The following is a 20,987-nucleotide window of genomic DNA, read 5'->3' on the forward strand; positions in this document are numbered from 1 at the left end:
ACAAAATCCATAACTGTGACCATGCCACATAACCGGGTTATTTGCGGAGAAATTTGCCAGTGTTATCCCTGTTTCTCAAGCACTTTAAGGGATCACATGGCATTCTAGAAACCGGGTAAGTAAGGCTCATGTAAACGCACCGAGTAACACTTCATTGCACCCCCCCCCCCTCCCCCTCCCCCTCCCCCTCCCCCTCCCCCAACCCCATTTGGAGGACACATCGATAATCCTTATGCACTGCCACCGGTACCTATTGCTCTGCTGGCAAGATGATTTATCCCGCTGTTTCTCAGACTTATAGATCGGTTGTTCGGTGCGCGACTCAAAGGCACTCGTAGATTTTGTCGTGAACGCGAGTTAATCAGGATCAACCTATCTAAGACTGCGTCAGTTGACCGAAATCTGATATTCCTGCGCTGGCTTGAAACCAGGATTCCTTCTGAGATCCAGGAATAATCCTCTCTTATTTTTCTGGAACAGACCCCGATAGTGACAATACCGGAAGTTACGATTGGACGCACAAGCGTTTGTTCCGCCTCAATTCACGCATGTACGCATGCGTGGTTGGCTTTTTCCGGCCGTTCTGTGCTTTGGCTGTTGCTAAGACACGTGCTGCATTTACAGTGCCGTTGCCGAGGCAACAGAAGTCGAGACTCAGCGGTAGGTTGGTAATTTCAAGAGGCAATGTATTTTACAAAATACAATTCTTATACAGAAATGATGTGAAGAAAATGTGCGTGCATTTAGCGGTTATGGTTATTTTAATGTTTTCGGAATTGACGTGTGTGTTTCGCTAAATCGAATGACTTTGTATTTTACTTATACCACTGTTTTTTTATTAAAGGACAATGGGAAAATACAACTGAGTAAAATGACTTGTCAAATCAGATCAGCAGAATTATGATTAAATGTTTGAAGCTGTGCTTAGGTGATTTTTAGTATAAGTGATTAATTTAGACAGTTATTCCGAAACTGTAAATCGGCCATCGTAGGCGAGTACACGCTAACTCTACGGTAAGCATTTGTTGGCCAACAAAAAACGTGTCTGGGGATTTAAGGCAAAAAGCGGAAACTCTGGAGCTGTCTTATAAGCGTTAGGGTTGTAATAAATGAACGGATAGTGTCTTCAAGTAGACAAATGGAATAAGAAAATCAACAACTAAATAATTACTTTAAACGCCCAAAATGCACACGTTCCAGATATTTATCATTTGCATTTAAGCGTTAGTGTTAAGAAGTTTTGGAGAATTGACAGGCGTTCAGTCTGTGGTAAAATGTGCATGTAATCCGCTAGTTTCACAATTTAACATAGTAGATTTTAGCTGTTAGGTTTTGTAATGTAGGAATTGTAACGGGCTTGTATTTTGTTCTGAGCTCTTCACGTGTATTGATGAGTTTTTGTAACTTTTTTTCTGTAGCTATTGTCAGCATCTGAGAGAATGACTGAGAACGTCTTTTTCCGCTTTTTTATAAAAGCATCTGCTATGCAAATAAACGTATTGCACATGTAATATTAATGTAAATGTATTTCTCTGCTACTGTTTTATAGAGGCGTTCACATAAGAAACGGAAAATAACAGCCGCCCTTGCTCTTGTTTGTCCAAATCAAACAACTTAGCTCCCAGCAAACTGATTTCATGGAATTTTCTTTAGGACTTTCAACGTTTATTGAAATGTCTCGGAATAGAGAGCAGTGTGGTCATTTTTGACATATGAAAAACTGATTTTAAAAATCTTATATCTCAAAACAGATCCTCCATTACTGATTGTTACTGTTTAAAATGTACATTGAGAAAGGTTGTTTCAACTTGTGTATTTCCCTCTTTTTCATGTTGGATAGCTGCTCTTGACAGAAGACCCCAGTATAAGTTACGGAGAGGGCAGCAGAGTTGTGTGTGCAGGTGTGAACACTCGCTAAAAGTCGTAACAGGTAAGTTAGTTCTCCTGTAATATCCCGAACAGACTACACTAAGTAGTATTAACAATGCCAAATGATATTAGTAGGTGTGTTGTTGTCCACCTTAATAAAGGGATAAGTGTCCATCTGTGTGTCTGTCCTGTTGCTGTGTCTCTGTCATTCCCAAAGATGGCGCATCACAAACATTAACACTGCTTTAACAAATCCCATACCAAATGGTATATAGCAGAGACATATGCATTGCATGGTGCACTGCAAATATTAACACCAAGTTCAACATTGATGACATAGATTTCAACCTGTCTTAGACGGGTAGCACAGCTAGTGTTTCTGGGAGTGGGTTGTGGTGTTTGTATGGGACATTGGCAAGAATAATTGAATTGACAACATAACAATATAAGAGATAGACATGTTTGTTGATTCAATAAATAACAGTATCATGAGGTCTTATAATTAATGTTTAGGATGTTTACTATTTACTGTGTTTAGGGGAGCACACACCTCTTAGGTGAGGCTCTGTGTTGCTTATGACTGTATAGCAAGGTTGGGCAATGTCGGTCCTGGAGGGCCGCAGTGGTTGCAGGCTTTTGTTTCAACCCTGTTTCTTAATGAGAAGTCACTTATTGCTAGTGAAGCACTGTTTGCTCAAGTGATGCTTCAATTTAGTGGTCTCGCTTGTTAAAGATCTCCTCCCTTAATTGCTTATTTCAGTCTTAAACAGTTGCATTCAGTGTTTTTAATGGCTCCTTATTAGCAATAAGTTGCAAATGACAAAGGAGCCAGCAGTTCTGCATCTAACTCGTTTCCATTTTGTGGATTCCTCATGCACTATTTGGTTTAATAAAACTCTTAAGAGAAGAACGTGACAGACTGAAAATGATCCCCTTTGGGCTTCAAATCTTTTGGGCAATTTCCTTGGAAAGGAAAGAAATCTGCAAAATAAGAACATTACATTGCAGGCTAACAAGCCGTAAAATTCAATAAGGTCTGAGACTGGCAAGGATCAGTTTCTAATTAAGCAGTTGGGTTGGAATGAAAACCTGCAGCCAGTTCAGGCCTCCAGGACAGACATTGCCCACCCCTGCTGCATAGGGAGGTAGGAGGTTGTGAGACAGGAAGGAAGATGGAAGGTGGGTACGTGTGGAGGAGGATAGCGGGAGAAGCTTGGAGAATTAACAGGGAAAGGAACTAACTGTCGTGTTAAAAAGGGGGTGCAAACAGCTTAGTGACATTTGTTGTTTTAGAGGTGTGCATAGCGACCCAAACAGCAGGCCAGGGAAGGGTTCTCACTGTTTTTTTCAGTTTCTTATTCAATAAACCCAGCATATGTTGAGAGCCACATTTCAAGAACCCATTTTGCGTCTCACCCTTCTTAGTCACTACAATATAGTTCGTGTGTGTCATTGTTATTCAAGCAAGAAGATGCAACATCTTTGTAACTTCAAAATACAAATGCAGGCAAGGAAAACTAAAAGGTACATTTATCTAGTTAGTAATGGAAGATGAAAGGGGTTTGCTCAGTAAGCCATTATGCATGCACAGAATAAACATTCAGTATACTCGGTGTTTATGTTACTTGAAAAATAATCAGCTTAATGGCTACGTTACCTGCAGATTATAAGGATTCAGAATTTCACTGACACTATCCATCAGTGTCATGGTCTTGTTCTAGCTAAGGATTTTAACTTTTGACTTCAATGTAAATTTTAATTCTCCATTGGGTACCTCTTAAAAGAAACATGAAGTACAATTACCATCAGGCCCGAGGAGAGGGGAGGTGCAGCCAGTATATCGCTCCGGGGTCTATGAATCCCATAATTGTTATTATAATTTGAACATTTATTTATTTAATTCATTTCATTTTTATTGTATTTTTTAAAATTTTGCAAGTCTGTTTAGTTCTAAAATTAAAAAGGCACATGGGTCACAGGTTACTTGGCAGCGGTCAACAGTTTACGACGTAAGAGACATTCGTGAACGCTGCCCTGGGAGAGAAGTCACGTGGTCTACAAGGGTATTCCCTGCTCGGTGGGAAGTGACGAGGCGGAGGGGGCAGTGAGAAAAAAGTCATCAGCCAGCACACAAGTACGTCACGTAGTCGCCGCGTTCTGAGACACGAGGGCCCACACACCTTCTTTGCACCGGGGCCCGGATTTTCTCACAACGGCCCTGATTACTATGAACCTTTGTGGCCTGTAGGGGGCATCTTGCACCCCCCAAACCTAGAAACTTGATTTCTTGAGTCAGATTTGTAAAACATTCCTACACACAAAAAGAGGCTCGAAGTGTGCGTACGTAGCTTTACACACAAAAGAAAACGTGAAAGGACAGCTTAGATCAGAGTTGAAGTACATCTACACATCTATACATAGCATTTTAGAGAAAGTGGGAAATAACAACACCTTTGATAAAGTAAGGAAATGCACCAAGGCAGCTAAATGACAGCACATGCATATAATAATTCATATCAGTGAGCCCTTATTATAATGTACGTTTATGTGACAAACATTAAACCTCAAAAGTGATGAATATAATGTATAGACTGAATTTTAGTTCCCTTTTAAGAGGGCCAATTCTATATATATGCAATTAAGAACTTTTTTTTTCCTCAGTTTATATAGTCTACCCGTTTTCGCTAAAATATAAGACGTGATTCCCTGCCTCTGTACAGAAATCTTTAAATATCACGTCCTGTAGCCTACTTATAGCCTAATGGTTTGACACATCATGGCTTGTCTGCACTGCTTGAAGACTATGCAAGTGGTCATGTTTGAAGGAAAGAAACTTTTAGGGACTGGTTGGATGTTTGGCCAATGATGATGACTGGCATGTGAATAGATGTAGTTATTTTCTTGAAACTGTGTGCATGAAATCAGGGTCTGCTCATTTAGGTCCAGGTTTTAACAACAATTGGCTTTCTGGCAACGGGCACCTATCAGAGGGAACTGGCTATGAGTTCAGGAATATCTAAGACACGCTTCATGCCACTGTGCTGGAAGCCATATATAGCTGACAAGGCACTACTTTCAGTTTCCGTATGGTTTGTTTGTAAATGGCAACATAAGAAGGCAATTTGCAGTAGTGTCTGGTTTTCCTAATGTTCTTGAGGCAATTGACAGCACTCTGTGATGGTCCAGGTTGGCTGTATGCTACCGGTTACATTCTAGGAACCCCTTGAACCACCACTGATAATGTGCCCAAGGGATGAGCATGAAGTGCTAAAGTACTTTTATTACAACAATCAAACAAAACAGTGTCCAAATAAATAGTGCAGTGCTCCAACAATAATCAATAAATAATCCATAAAAACAGTGATTATCTGGGAGTTAAAAATCCAGGGTTTAAAACTACACGGTGGTGTGCTGGGGAGGCAGCATAAAGAAGAAGGATGCCTCACGCGTGGACAAACTGGTGAGGAAAGCAGGCTCTATTGTTGGCATGGAGCTAGATAGTTTGACATCCGTGGCAGAGCGACGGGCACTGAGCAGACTCCTGTCAATTATGGAGAATCCACTGCATCCACTGAACAGTATCATCTCCAGACAGAGGAGCAGCTTCAGCGTCAGACTGCTGTCACCGTCCTGCTATGCGACTCTTCAATTCCCCCGGGGGAGGGGGGGGGGGATTTGGGGGTAAACATTAACATACATAGTTACTGTCTGTTGTACCTGCATTTTTATCTCTTTCATTTTTTTTTTATCATTATGCTGCTGCTGGAGTATGTGAATTTGTCCTTGGGATTAATAAAGTATCTATCTATCTATCTATCTATCTATCTATCTATCTATCTATCTATCTATCTATCTATCTATCTATCTATCTATCTATCTATCTATCTATCTATCTATCTATCTATCTATCTATCTATCAGGTCATTGTTCCATCTGACAATCCCAGCACATCTCCCACTTCGTCTCCCCAGCTCACCCATTGCTCGCTCATCTGGCAGAGACATCAGCAGCTGCAGTCCTCTCCAACCTGCCCCCCTATCTTGGCTGCCTTGTGTGGCGTTGGCCAGACCGCTTGGGGTCGGTTGTCCTCCCGTCATCCTTCTTACAACCCTGATGTACCTTGGATCCTTGGGGTTAGGACTCCACCTCGATTGCACTCACTAACCTAGAATAATCAGCAGGGGAGATCTACCCCTAGAGCACCACTTCTTTGCTCCTTTGAGGTGCCAATGACCATACCTCTTTTCCCCACACTGGCCGGCTGGCTCGTCCTGCCTTTCCTCCCATGCCATTCTCACGGCTGTCTGCTCTTTCTCCATTCACTTAGTTCTTTCTTTCTTTCTCATTTCTGACCCCCTCCTGTCCTGTTCAGGCTCCTTTATCTGCTGCCTAATTGGGTACAGGAGCCGCTCCCTCCATTGCATCATTGAGGTTCCCGACTGTGCCACCCGTCTCCGCACGTGTATGCGGCATAGTCAGCCAGTTCCTCAATTAACCTCAGAGTGAAACACACTCAACACACACTGGCCCCCGATTGGAGCTTGCACCTTCACGGAGCATGGTCCATCCATCCATCCATTATCCAACCCGCTGAATCCGAACACAGGGTCACAGGGGTCTGCTGGAGCCAATCCCAGCCAACACAGGGCACAAGGCTGGAACCAATCCCGGGCAGGGTGCCAACCCACCGCAGTGGAGCATGGTGATTTGTTTAAAATTAGCCACTAATTACCTAGCCATGGACTCTCTATACCACACATTCATACTGCAGTAAGGGAACATTGAGAATAATGCCGCTTTTATTAACAGTAAGCAGTTACATTGTTACATTCTATTGATGAGACTGACAAATGTCATAGCACTATGGCCTGAGTCAGCTCATGATTCATTTACAGTATTTTAAGGGAAAGTAATGTTTATCAGGCCTGTGATCTGTGTGATGGCTGGCTTGTTGGGAATGTAACTGGCTAAACCCTCAGTGTTTTTTATGACCTGTACTGTGAACTATTCATTGTATCAGCAGTCATGTCATAGCTTGGGCCTGGTGATAGTGGCTAAAGAATATGGTGGTCCAACTGCAGGTTCACACATAACAATGTGTGCTGTTCATAAACACCAGCACAGCATTCCCATGTCTACCTCCTTGAAAGAGAAACCCAGGACAGTCTTGTTACGTTTCAATCAACCCTCATATTTAATTAAGGTAAAAAGTCACATATGGCTAATTGACGAATAAACAAATACCTTTTAAAACTGTTAACTAAGTTCCTGAAAGCACCAGAATATTATACTATGCATGCATTTTCATTACTTGTTTTATTTTGTCAGCTAAAATTAAATAATGAATTTTATATTTATATTCTTTTCTTAATGTGTGGATTTTTTAAAATGGAAGATTCTATTTGTATTAATTTTTTGTATTTGTTTTTAATTCCAGATCTTCCCAGCTCTTTTGACACTTCTTCTTTGGTTCCATTTATTTATCTGGTACCTATTCCTTCTTTTAAATATTTAATTTTGTTTTTTATTTGTATTCTCTCCATTACTGCAGAAGTGTTTGAAATAAGTAGTAAATAAGTATTTGGGAGAAGAGCCTTCAGAAAGCATTCAGACTGCATAGTTTGTTATGTTGCAGCCTTGTGCTAAAATTGTTTAAAATCATTTTTTCCCTCATCAAACAACACTCAGTACCCAAAAATTACAAAGTGGAGACATACTTTTAGAAAGTTTGTTTAATGTATTAAAAATAAAAAAACAGAATTATCAAATTTCCACAAGTATTCAGAGCCTTTATTCGGTACTTAGCTGAAGCCCCTTTGGCAATGATTCTAACATGGAGTCTTCTTGGGTATAGTGTGACAAGCATCACACACCCGGACTTGGGGACAGTCTGCCATTCTTCCTTGCAGATTCTCTGTCTGTTTGGATGGAGACAGACAGTCAGTCATTCAGTCATTTTACAACCCGCTATATCCTAACACAGGGTCATGGGGGTCTGCTGAAGCCAATCCCAGCCAACACAGGGCACAAGGCAGGAACAAACCCTGGGCAGGGCGCCAGCCCACTGCTGGGCACACACACATACACACCCACACACCAAGTACACACTAGGAACAATTTAGGATTGCCAGTGCACCTAACCTGCATGTCTTTGGACTGTGGGAGGAAACCCACGCAGACACGGGGAGAACATGCAAACCCGGGTCTCCTTACTGCGAGGCAGCAACGCTACCACTGCGCCACCGTGCCGCCCTGGAGACAATCAGTGGGCAGCAATTTTCAGGTCTCTCCTGAGATGTTTGATTGTGTTCAAGTCTGTGCTCTGGCTGGGGCACTTAAGAACATTCTCTGTGTTGTCTCCAGGGCACTCCTATATTGTCTTTACTTTGTGCTTAGGGTCATGGACCTTCTAGAAGATGAACGTTTGGCCAAGTCTGAGCCTCAGAATGCTCTGGTGCAGGTTTTTGTTAAGGATATTTCTGTACTGTACTTGGTTCTCTTCTCTTCTAACCCTGTCTGGTCTGCCAGTCCCTGCTGCTAAAAAAACAACCCCTTCTGCTGCCACTACCACACTTCACCTTTGGAATGCTGTTGTGCAGGTGATGAGCAGTGCTTGGTTTCCTCCAGATGTGATACTTAGAATTGAGGCCAAATGGATCAATGTTGCATTCATCAGGCCAGATAATCTTGTTTCTCATAGTCTGGGAATCTTTTGGGCATCTTTTCGCAAAGTACAGGCAAACTTTCATGTGTCACCTGGCCACCCTGCTGTAAAGCCCAGATTAGTGGAGTGTTACAGTGGTGGTTGTCCTTCTGGAAGTTTCTCCCATCTCCATATACTTTACATTATCTGGAGCTCAGCCACTGTGACCATTGGGGTTCTTGGTCAACTCTCTTACTAAGGCAATTCTCTCCCGATTGCTCAGTTTGGCTGAGCTTCTAGTTCTGGGAAGATTTTGTGGTTGTTTCAAACTTATTCCATTTAAGAATTATGGAGGTCACTGTGCTCTTGGGAATCTTCAATGCTCCAGAATTTTTTTTAGCCTTCCCCAGATCTGTGCCTTAACACCATCATCTCTCTAACCCCTGTAGGTAATTCCTTCGACCTCATGTCTTGGTTATTGTTCAACTGTGGGACCTTGTAAAGACAGGTGTGTCCCTGTCCTAGTCCTGTCCCGCCAATTAATTGACCACAGGTGGACTCCAAACAGGTGTAGAAACATCTGTCTCCACAATGATCAATTAAATGGGACTGATCTGCACCATATGTCAAGGCATAGGGACTGAAAACTTGTGTCAATGTGATATTTCAGTTTTTAATTTTAAATAAATTTGCAAATTTCAAAAAAATGTAATTTTTTGTCTCATCATTCTGGGATAATGAGTGTTGTTTGATGAAGGCAAAATGAATTTAAATTATGAATGTGAAAAAGTAGAGGGGAGTGAATACTTTTTGACATCTCTGTGATTTGGACAAATGGGTAGCCCAGTGACTCTGAGGTTAGAGCTACAGCTGCACTGGTCCAGCATGACAGTGGTTAACCTGTCACTCCTCTAATACGCAGTCTGCTTCGCACCTAAAGCTCTTCTTTGAGGGCACCATGGTGGTTATGAATAAGTAGTTAATGCGACAGCAAGTAATACATGAGATCAAAATTATGTGTTAACTCTCAGAGAAGAAAATTTACATTAAAAAAATTCAGCTATTCCAGCACTTACCTCAGTACTCAATAAAACTCTTTTATCTGTGAGAGTGTGTTCTTATGAAGAACTTTAATTAAAAAATGGCATTCTGTGTTGCATCACAATTTATATGTATGAACTGTTTAGAGGACATGACTTGATTTCCCAGCATACACTGCATCAAGAATCTTATATATAATTCGCCAGTCTACTCACTCACTCACGTCTGTCCGAAGCCGAATGCACAGTCACCTTCTGCGCAGCTGCCCGAAAAACCTTACGAGACCGACATCGCGGTAGGCAGCGGATTTACGGCCGCGAAAATTCAAAGAGAAAGGCGACTTCGACCAACATCGCGGCAAGCGGCGGATTTACAGCCGCAAAAATTCAAAGAGAAAGGCGACTTCGATTAAAGCTCTAGAGGCCTGAAAGGCGATTTCGACTACAGCTCCAGGCCTAATGACGCATTCATTCAATACACCTATATCAGGTTTGTGGTGCTTATACTTACTACTATTGCACTTGTGCCCGTTTCATCTTACATTGTCGAAACAGGCTCTTTGTCTAGTCCATTATATGCTGCATTCACATGCTGTAGGACAGACAGGAAATTCACATCTCTTAAATTGGAAATTTCATGTGAATGCCCAAAGATTTTGGAGGTTTGAGTTGAACAATTTGGAGGAAACAAAGCTACCTGAACCTACCAAGTTGTGACGTTAACAATGACCTTTCACCACAGTCAGTTGTACATTATAAAATAAAAACTATAACCTGGTCTGCTAGAAATTTGAATTTTTGTGACTAAATTTTATTTTGAGTAATGCAATACACTCATTTGCTCTTTATTTTTATGAACAAAACACAGTTTATCTTTAATTGCTTTTTTGGAGAACCAAAATCAACAGAAACCTTACATTTCTCCTTCATTGTCAAGAATTCTGTCTTCAGTTCAGGAGCTTGACCCCTTTTAAACATGCTTTTTGTTCATGCAGTACTCCTAGTATTTATTTAACAATATTTTAGTAAAAAAATGCATGTGTTTTGCCCATTGTGACAAAATGACTGGATGACTTGACGTGGATTATTTCGACATGAGTAACATGACATTTTTTTCATGGGAATTTTTAGATTATTTGTCCAGCAGTGGTTTCCATAGATGTTAATTCTATGAGAAGCTTTGTTATCTCCAATATGAGTGTAAAACATTTTTTACCCACATGGGGAAAGCAGTATATAAAAGTCAAATTTGGGGTGGGTTATCCCTTTAAGTTTAATTGTAAAACTGTTCCACATATGTGAAAGAACAATATATGATTTGCATTGTAGTTTTACTTATGACAAGTTGCACATAGTGTATCCATTCATTAGTCCAAATGCAGACTGTTGCGGAAGGTTTAAAACATTTGTTTTTTTAATAATGTTTAACTTGATACAGAAAGGTATGATGTTTGTCATTTTTCTTTTCAGTTTTCTGAGTCAATTCTGAATTAATTCAGTTTGTTTCCTTTTGCAGCAATCATGCCGCTTCCTGATACTATGTTCTGTGCTGAGCAGATTCACATCCCACCAGAACTGCCAGATATTCTAAAGCAGTATACCAAAGCTGCTATACGGACACAGCCTCATGACATCATTCAGTGGTCTGCAGCGTAAGAATACTCCGTTGTTTGTTTTTGTTTTGTATTGGGCAAGGTGTCTGGTCCACAAATATCAGACAATGCAGTTTTGTGGTGTTTTGTTACATCATACGCTTTTTCATCATTTTGATAATGTGTTGTAATCATGCTTTGTTAGCTTTGTGTATTTTCATAAAGGTGATGAAAATAGACACATTTTGAGGTATTTGTCTATCCATCCATTCATCTGTTTTCTTACTTCTTACTTACCTCCTTCCCAGTCCATCTTGGCGGTGATCTCATCAGACCTGCCTCTACTGCAAAGAATCTTGGTGTCATTTTTGATTCCTCCCTTTCTTATTCCGCCCACATAAATCACATTAAGAAACTTTCTTACTTTCACCTCCATAACATATCCCGTGTTCGCTCCTTCCTCTCCTTTTCTAATGCTGAGAAACTCATCCATGCTTTTATCACATCCCACATCGATTATTGTAACTCGCTGCTGGCAGGTGCCCCTTCTAATCTTATATCACACCTCCAGCTTATTCAAAACTTGGCTGCAAGAGTCCTTACTCAAACCAGCATGAGCGAGCACATCACACCCATCCTGCTTCGCCTTCACTGGCTCCCTGTGTCTTACAGAATCGAATATAAAATCCTACTAATAACCTACAAAGTCTTAAATAACCTCACGCCAAAATACATCAGTGACCTTCTCCATCACTATGTGCCTGCCCGCCCACTAAGGTCCTCTGATTCTGGTAATCTTGTTGTGCCCCACACTAATCTACACTCCATGGGTGACAGGGCCTTCAGCTGTATAGCGCCCAGACTCTGGAATGACCTACCGAAATTAATCAGGTCAGCTGACTCCATGAATTCTTTTAAAAAACAACGCAAAACTCATCTGTTCAGGAAGGCTTTAAGCTCGACTTGACTTTATTACCCTTCTCTCAGTTTACCTCCATATCAAGATGCTCATGTAACCTGTATGTGTGTGTGTGTGTGTGTGAGACCATCAATTATGTTGTCTGTTAGGCTTTTTTCTCTGAATTTACTGTCTTACTCTTCTTCATTTATTTATATAGTTTGTACAATGCTCTATACTGTATACCCTGCCATTCTATTTTAAACTCTGTGAAGTGTCTTGTGCATGGGAAAGGCACCATATAAATAAAATGTATTATTATTATTATTATTACTTGGTTGTCCAGGTCAAGATGGTACCAAACTGGTGCCAATTCCAGCAGCACTGATGCAAGGTAGCAGCCCATCATGGGCAGAAAGTTTGTCTGTCGCATGGCACAATGCTGCACACATCCACACTTAGTCATATTAATCCAACCCATGGTCACAGGAGTGGGCTGTATCAGTACCAGGTGCAAGGCAGGAACCACCTTCCTATGAGGCACAGCATGTAAGCATTTAGAAGCAATATAATTTGCTACACAATATTTTATTATGGTGGCGCAGTGGTAGCGCTGCTGCCTCGCAGTTAGGAGACTCAGGTTTGCTTCCGGGTCCACCCTGCGTGGAGTTTGCATGTTCTCCCCGTGTCTGCGTGGGTTTCCTCCCACAGTCCGAAGATATGCAGGTTAGGTGCATTGGCGATGCTAAAATGTCCTGTGTGTGTGTGTGGGTGTGTGTGTGCCCTGTGGTGGCTGGGATTGGCTCCAGAAGACCCCCGTGACCCTGTAGTTAGGATATAACAGGTTGGATAATGGATGGATGGACGGATTTCTTATTACATAGCATCAGTAGATATAAAAAGGTCACAAACAGGACAGGAAAACAAAGGAAGAAGTTCCAAGTTATTTACAGCGCCTTCAGAAAGTCTTCAGATTTCTTCACTTTCTATTATGTTGCAGCCTTGTGGTAAAATCATTTCATTTATATTCATTCTTTCCATCGTGAAACAACACTCCGTACCCCTGAATGACAAAGTGATAATAGGATTTAAGAAATTTTTGTAAATTTATTAAAAATAAAAAAACTAGAATATTCCAGTGACACAAGTATTCAGACCCTTTGCTATGACACTTGAAATTTGGCTCACTTGCATCTCATCTTATTGCTCGTCATTGAGATGTTTCTACACCTTGTTTGGAGGTCACCTGTGTTCAGTTTAATTGACTGGATATGATTAGTAAAGGTACACACCTGTCTATGGAAGATATTTGTTATGAGACAGAGGTCTGTGGCAATCTGCAGTTTTTAAATAAGTAAATAAAAATGGAATGATCAAGCTAAGGAGGGGTATAGGTGTGCCCGGTAGTGTGGCAGAGCAGCTCAAGTGTGTTGATGGGATTGATCATGCATTTTTGTGCAGACGCGTGCAGTTGTGATGATTTGTGACGATTCCCTCATTGGTGTTCTGCGGTCTGTAATAAGCGCCATTGCACCCGCATCCCTAGAAGTAGAAATGGGATCCTGAATAGGAAACTGGGGAGATCGAGCAACAAAAGACAAAATGCGGAGGTTTAAAGGGTGAGAAAGAAAGCCATATTAGAGTCAGGGTGCTGTTTGGAGCTGATGCTGTCTCAGGGAGAAGGCAGGCTGTTGGGAAGTGACCCCAAGTTGAGCGAGCATATGGCGCTTGAGGGGCACGGTCACTCCTGCAAAGCACTCTCAGCAGGAGTGACCAATCACTCTGAATGGGCTTACGCTGATACAGAGGGATGGCAGTGGAAGAAAGGAGTAGGGCTTGCAAGGTCCCTTCAGATGCCAAAAGAAGGCAACAAGGATATGAGATGCTGGTGAAGCTGAAGAAAGGAATGATTGTGCCTGTCGGTTGACATCTCTGCATGCTGAGAAGACCGTAAAAGGTAGAGCAGAGGAGACATCACTTGTAGAGGGAGGTTGATGGTTTTACAAGAAGATCCTGTCTGTTGTGGATGCCATCATGGAGGGACTGGCAGTCCGCTGGAGATGGATGGCAAACCTCAGCACCTGGTGATGTCTGTGAATTTCAGCCATTGTATGGAAGGGATATGACAGCTTTAATATGCCTGCCATTACTATGTCCCAAACATTGTGGTGCCCTGAAACGGGTGCACCATTTAGAAAAAGCATTGCCATTTCTACATGGTATGACCAAAATATATGCAAATACATGAAATGAAAGTCTGCAATGTGCACATTAAAGATGTCTGAATTGTTTGATTTGTAATTTTAAACTGTGGAGCACAGGGATAAATTGAGGAAAAATGTATCTTTGTCCCAAACAGTATGGAAGGCACTGTACATACATACATACTGTACATTCATCCATATTGTGACCACTTGTCTCAGACCTGCAAGTCCCACATACAGCTGCACTGGACACAAGTCGATCCATCTGTCAATTTTCTTAATCTGCTTACCCAGGGGAGGCTCACAAGGCAGCTGGAGCCAATTCCAGAAATCATTTAGAACATGACAGGAACAACACTTGGGCAGGATGCCAGTCTATCACAGGGTAAATACACACACCCACACGCCTACCCATTAGGGCCAATTTAGCAGTACCAATTCACCTAACCTACCCAAGGCCTGGGTTCAAAACTCTCTCTTTATTTTTTTTTTTCTAACTTCAAACAGATGTGTTCTCCACAGTTTAATGCAGCACCATTCTTTTCTTTTCTCTTCCATTATTTTCTTTTCCTCCGGTCCTTTCCAGGTCAGGTTTGTCCTCCTCCTCTCTTAGTTTGGCCCTCTGTTCACAGTACATAACAGTGCAGTTTGGCACATAGGTTACAGTTGCAGTCTGATGGATCCAGATTCTGAAACACCACAGTCATGGTTTGTGTGGAGTTTACACCTGCTTCCAGTGTCTATGAGGAACTCCATCTCTTTGGAATGTGGGTTGGAAACTGGAGTATGTGAAACACAAATGTGTGCGGTATAGGTTTAAACTGCCTGCAGTCATTAATGTACATGTTGTAAAGCCCAGCAGGCTCAGCAGCCCATAACTCTACTCATTCCTGTAAGCACAGCAATTCATACAGATTGTTTGAATGAATTATAATGAATCCAGTAGTACATCATGGCATTAAAGACCCTCTCCAGTCTCTTTAAAGTGGTGACTTAATTATATGAAAGTATGCAAGCCTGAGGCTATTTGAGTGTATAGCGGCTTCAGTTAACTCAGCACACAGATGAATTTGTGTTATTAAAACCGCTTTTCCTGGTTGGTCTGAATCATTTGAACCAAAATAGTCTTACAATGGAGTTAATCAGAATTAGTTAAAAAATATTAAGACTGTTTAACAAAAAAAAAGCAGAAACTACAAGGGGAAATTCAGGGGTCATTTCAGAAGAATTGATTCAGTATTTTTTTCAATAATATTTGTGATTAAAGGAATAAGGAATGTGAACTTGTTCTTTACAGGTACTTTTCCGCTCTGTGTGCAGGGGAGACACTTCCTGTCAAGGAAAGACTTGAATTGCCAGTAGCAACTCAGAAAAATGACACAGGGCTGACACCCGGCCTTCTGAAGATTTTGTTTAAGCAGGTATTATTCACTGTTACAACCTTCTCTAGATCTTTGTGTTAGACTCTACTCTAATTTGGTGCTGATGACTTCATTGAGTCCTGCCCTAATTACCCAGCTATTGATTTGCCCATTCTTAATAAATCGCCTGAATTGTGGGTGGGGTGCAGATTATGAAAGAAGCTTCTTTGGGTTTTAGGTTAGAGAGAGTGTGAGAGGAGAAGGACAGAGTAAGGTACGGAGAGTTAGGGTTGGATGGCCTGGCTTTGGGTTTTTGTTTCTTATCTCTCTATTATAAAAAAAAACAAAACTTTTTTTCCCGGGGACGAGACGTGAATTTTTGAAGAGAGACAGAGACACTTTCACTTCCCGCAAGACGGACAAGTCATGTCATACTTACAACCTTCAGACGCAAGTCCCGTGATACACATGCAGAGCAGGTTAGAGATAATGGAAGTAGGAAAATTCAAAAGTCTCCAAAAATGAGAGTAAAGATCGCATTAGTGCAAACAATCTGAAAATAAGACTCGGGGGAAATAACGGAACTGCGAAAAGAGATCAAATATTCAGGTGCTGTACAGGCTTTTAAACGTTTGAAGCTCCGCACGAAATGCAGATCATGCGGCACGCAGCAGCAGCAACCCAACAGCTTTTCGAGTAAAGAGGAGGTGAAAAAAACACCTGTTACATGTTTCCCAATGTATCACCATTTAAGAGGGGTTTCGGAGGAGCGGCCGCGTCTCCTTGGGGTGAGCTCAGCCACCCTCTTCACAGTGACGCCTACCGCTGGTGGTGGGTTGTTTTAGGCAAGTGAAATGCAGATCACGCATGAGGGCAGCAGCAGCACCTTGGTGTTCTGCTGCTGTAGCCCATCCTCTTCAAGGTTTAACGTGTTGGCCATTGATTCAGGATTGCTCTTCAGCACACTGCTGTTGTAAAGAGCCATTGTTTGAGAATTGGTGGCCTTTTTGTTTCACTTGAACTAATCTGGCTGTTCTCCTCTGACCCCTCTCATTTACAAGGTGTTTTTGACCACAGAAGTGTCACTCAGTGGATTTTTGTTTACTTCTCCATGAAGGAAGGATATGATGTGGCACCAACAATCATACCATGGTCCACATCACTTAGGTCACACATCTTACCCATTTTAGTTTTTGGTTGAACACCAGCTATACCTCTTGACCACGTCTGCATGCTGTATATACTGAGATGCAGCCACATGACTGACTGAATGGGGAAGCAGACTATTTACATTTTTGAACAGGTGTAACAAATAAAGTGGCCACTGAGCGGGTATGAACGCCAGAAGAGACTCTTGGGCCCTTAACCTGCAATTGCTTCCGTCCTGGGTATGAAGTTAATCTGCATCCAGCCCTGCAAGCAGGGACGACTTGGGGGTTGGTGGCAGGATTGGCACTCTAGCCACTGTAAAGACCTCACACTGTTCCAGTGTGGTGAGGTGTCACCCACCGTACTCTGTTCCCAATCCAGAGTGGTGGGTGCAGCAATGTGCTATCCGCTATCCTTCCGAATGCGTATAAACACTATATAAGACATCTCCTCTTTGAGATCTTGCTGCATGGTCAGTGGGAGATCATTAAGATGTAGAAATCATTGTCCATTCTTTCTTTTCAAAATAATAATTTAGCGTTGCTAATCCATTCTGTGTTTATTCCAGCTTGGGTACAAAGGGACAGTAACACGCACAGAGCTGGAACAGAAATGGACAGATCTTTGTCTGCCAAGAGAGCAGCTCAGACATTTGCTGATGCTTGGAGGTTTTCAGGAAAGCGTGGAATGGAGAAAGTTTTTTGCTCTTGGATGTAGTGCACTTGGTGGGGTATGTATGTCTAATTACTAATATCAAATAAGAAAAACAAAATGGAATCCTTGAGAGAAAACTGAATAAATAATACCACAATAGTAAACGAGAGCCTTGAACAAACTGTATTTAACACATGCAAGAATTTGCTTGTTAGCCCGTCTACTTTAGTACTTTATTCTTTCCTGTTTCATTTCAGTATGCAGTTAGTCTGACAAATCAGTTGTAGCTGAGTGATGGGTGGTATGTGTGTAAATTTAGCTTTTCTTTTCCTGTTTCCTTCTACAATCTTTTACAATACAGTAAGGGAAGTATCCGATTTTGAAACTACATGGATGGATAATCACTCTTTGGCACACGCTGAGCCAGCTGCTGGTGACATTTCCTGAAGTTGTTTTCAGGAACTTGCCATCAGTGTTTAAAGGAAATAATGTGATTGTCATCCTGGCCAGTGTTTGCAGGTAATTTGGACATCCATCCTTGTTAGCCTGAGTGTCTTCTTGGTTCTCTGGTGCCTCGATCATTTTTAAAAAAAAATGTGTGTTATATTCATTTAGAATCTCTAAACTGGTATGAGTGAGTGTGAGTGTGTGCCAGAGTGTGCCCTGTGGCGGATTTGTTTCATGTCCGTGGCTGAATCCTGTTTTGCACCATTCAACATTCAAGGTCCATGCATACCCGGGAGAACTTAATAGCCGTTTCTTTTAGTGAGACCACCACCTCCTCCAGTACAAGCCTAATTCATCCTGACAAAGTTAAGTCAAGAGCTCATTGAATGTATTTAAATCACTCACATTGCTTCTTTCGAAAGGTAGCTCTCAAAAGTAAAGCATTTACTACACACCAAACACATAAGACGCACTTCAAATTTTGCCACCTCCTGTTTCCTGTAGGGCGGCACAGTGGTAGCGCTGCTGCCTCGCAGTTAGGAGACCCGGGTTCGCTTCCTGGGTCCTCCCTGCGTGGAGTTTGCATGTTCTCCCCGTGTCTGCGTGGGTTTCCTCCGGGCGCTCCGGTTTCCTCCCATAGCCCAAAGACATGCAGGTTAGGTGGATTGGTGATTCTAAATTGGCCCTAGTGTGTGCTTGGTGTGTTTGTGTGTGTCCTGCGGTAGGTTGGCACCCTGCCCGTTATTGGTTCCTGTCTTGTGCCCTGTGTTGGCTGGGATTGGCTCCAGCAGACCCCCGTGACCCTGTGTTCGGATTCAGCGGGTTGGAAAATGGATGGATGGATGTTTCCTGTACCAATGTTCTTTGTCCTTTGTGTTATTTCTCCAACTTGTTACATTTAGGTATACAGCAAGGAGTCTGATGATATTTATTATATGACATGGAAATATCCAACATAACAGCATTATCCATTAACTCCGAACTGCCGGAAGCATTGTGCTACACTCTCCTCTTTCAGACTCGGACTGTTGACATTGTTCCATGTGCAGCATGTATTCAGGATCATAGTAAGTCTCCTGTGCACCTCTTTAAAGGCAGAAGGAAACATGGAACTGATAATCCCTAATCAAGATTTGGGCCCAGATTCTTCACGCGTCTCTCACAGTCTTTATTCCTCCAATTGGCCTCCTGCCCAGAGGGGGCTGGGTGGTCTCATGGTCTGGTACCCCTGCAGATTTGATTTTTTTTTTCCAGTCGTCTGGAGTTTTTTTGTTTTTTCTGTCCCCCCCGGCCATCGGATCTTACTCTTATTCTATCTTAATTAGTGTTGTCTTATTTTAATTCTTACTTTGTCTTTTTTTTCTCTTTTCTTCATCATGTACAGTAAAGCACTTTGAGCTACATTATTTGTATGAAAATGTGCTATATAAATAAATGTTGTTGTTGTTTATATCGATAACATTATAACAGTGAACCAATTGAACCCTCAGTCTCAGTCTGGCTTCCAGCTGCTCTCAGTTGTTCACACTTCTGCATTACCCGGCGTTCTTTCTGTAACTTCTTAATTTAGGTAATCTGCAACGTGCCAGTAAAAATCAATTATATTCTATGGTCATGACCCTCATTCGTGTCATTGTGGAGCGGTGTAATGTGTTTTTAAAAAAACATATACCATATTTTTCGCTCCATAAGACGCACCTAGGTTTAGAGAAGAAGAACAAAAAAATATTCTGAACCAACTGGTGTACTAATATATCTATCTATTATAAAAAGAAATCCTGTCCTGGAAAGCAAAAAGCAAGTCTACGATACGTGATCTTCTCGGGAGACATTTTAAAGACCCGCGAGACTAAAGACACGCCCTACTTACAACTAATATCAATAAGACCACGGGCAGCAAAACATTCAGTCTTGTGAAAGATTTGAGCACACACAGATCTAGGGCTCTCAGCGCATATAAAGTGTATAAGGACAGTACAGTACGTTATAAATTAAATGTCGACATATAAGCAAAGAAGAAAGCAGCGCGGAGAAAAGAGACTCAAATGTGTTGGACAGAAAAAAGAGCAAAAAAGAATAATTGAGGTTCAAATTGAGAAAATAAGGAAAGTAATCATCAGCCCGGAACAAGTGGAATTGGAAAAAAAAAGCAGGTCCAATCTGGCTCAGAATTAAAAGACAATGAATAAAAGAAAGTAGAACTTAATAAAGACATTTACAAGCGTTGACACTAAACACATGCAGAGCAGGTTAGAGACTATGAAACCAGGGAAATTAGAAAGGCTCAAAAAAAAAAAAAAAAACGGCGCTATACACATGTGGAGAAAGTTAAAGGATATGAAAGTAGGAAAATTAGAAAATATAAAAAAGTAAAGATCGCAGTAGCACAAACAAACTGCCTCATTTAATTATGCACCAGTCTAACTTTGGTTTTGCACAATAATTACTACACTATTACACCTTAACACTTAATTCTACTTTATTCACATAATTTTACTTATTTATTATGTTCTACTATACTGTTATCTTTCAATCTATGACTTTTTGTTAATCTAACTGATATTCTTCTAACTTTGCACAGTTTTTGATAAGCAGATCAGGATGCATTTCACTGTGTGTTGTCCTGTATAACTATGCATGTGACAAATAAAGAATCTTGAGAATTTCAAAAACAGAGTTTACCGCACATGCATTTATTGGTTACTTTGTTAATGTATATATATTTATCTGTCTGCTTATTTAAAAACCTAAATTTACCCCAGGAGTCAAAAACATTCTGTCTAGCCCTTGTACAAAAACCTAGACAAAAGCTGGGGTATCACCTTGGTAAGCCCATGTACGTTTGGAACTGTGAGAGGAAAATAGCAGGACATTATAGACAGGAGTCCAATGCAGAACTCTACTTAATTTGTTACTTTGTTAAAAAAAAAAAAAATTATTAACTGCTGATGATGTCGATCGTTTTGTCTGTGCTGAAATTCCAAGCAGAGAAACCTATCCTGACCTCATTAAAAAGTTTCAGCATATTGGGACTCGCAAGATTACAAATACTGTTTTTACAGAAGTTCTGAAATAAAAGTGAAACTAATGAAATAGCAACAATTCAAAGAAAAAAAAATCTTAAAAGTGT

The 20,987-nt window shown here is 41.2% G+C and overlaps 1 protein-coding gene across 2 annotated transcripts in view; it reads left to right on the forward strand.

Moving 5' to 3' along the window:
• Positions 1-610: 610 nt before the first annotated feature.
• The window catches only part of ropn1l (rhophilin associated tail protein 1-like), a 38,000-nt gene continuing 17,623 nt past the window's right edge, over positions 611-20,987 (forward strand). The window contains exons 1-6 of one of the 2 annotated variants that reach the window (XR_003716480.2): positions 611-660; positions 1,841-1,930; positions 7,307-7,356; positions 11,069-11,204; positions 15,544-15,667; positions 17,325-17,486. Coding sequence is in view for 1 of the 2 variants with exons in the window: in XM_028803423.2 (XP_028659256.1) it covers positions 11,074-11,204; positions 15,544-15,667; positions 17,325-17,486 (417 nt within the window). In the remaining variant the exon portion in view is untranslated. The remainder of the gene's footprint in view (positions 661-1,840; positions 1,931-7,306; positions 7,357-11,068; positions 11,205-15,543; positions 15,668-17,324; positions 17,487-20,987) is intronic. The other variant, XM_028803423.2, reaches the window with a different exon arrangement.

Source organism: Erpetoichthys calabaricus, chromosome 6 (assembly GCF_900747795.2).
Source record: "Erpetoichthys calabaricus chromosome 6, fErpCal1.3, whole genome shotgun sequence".
Classification (NCBI taxonomy): Eukaryota; Metazoa; Chordata; class Cladistia; order Polypteriformes; family Polypteridae; genus Erpetoichthys; species Erpetoichthys calabaricus.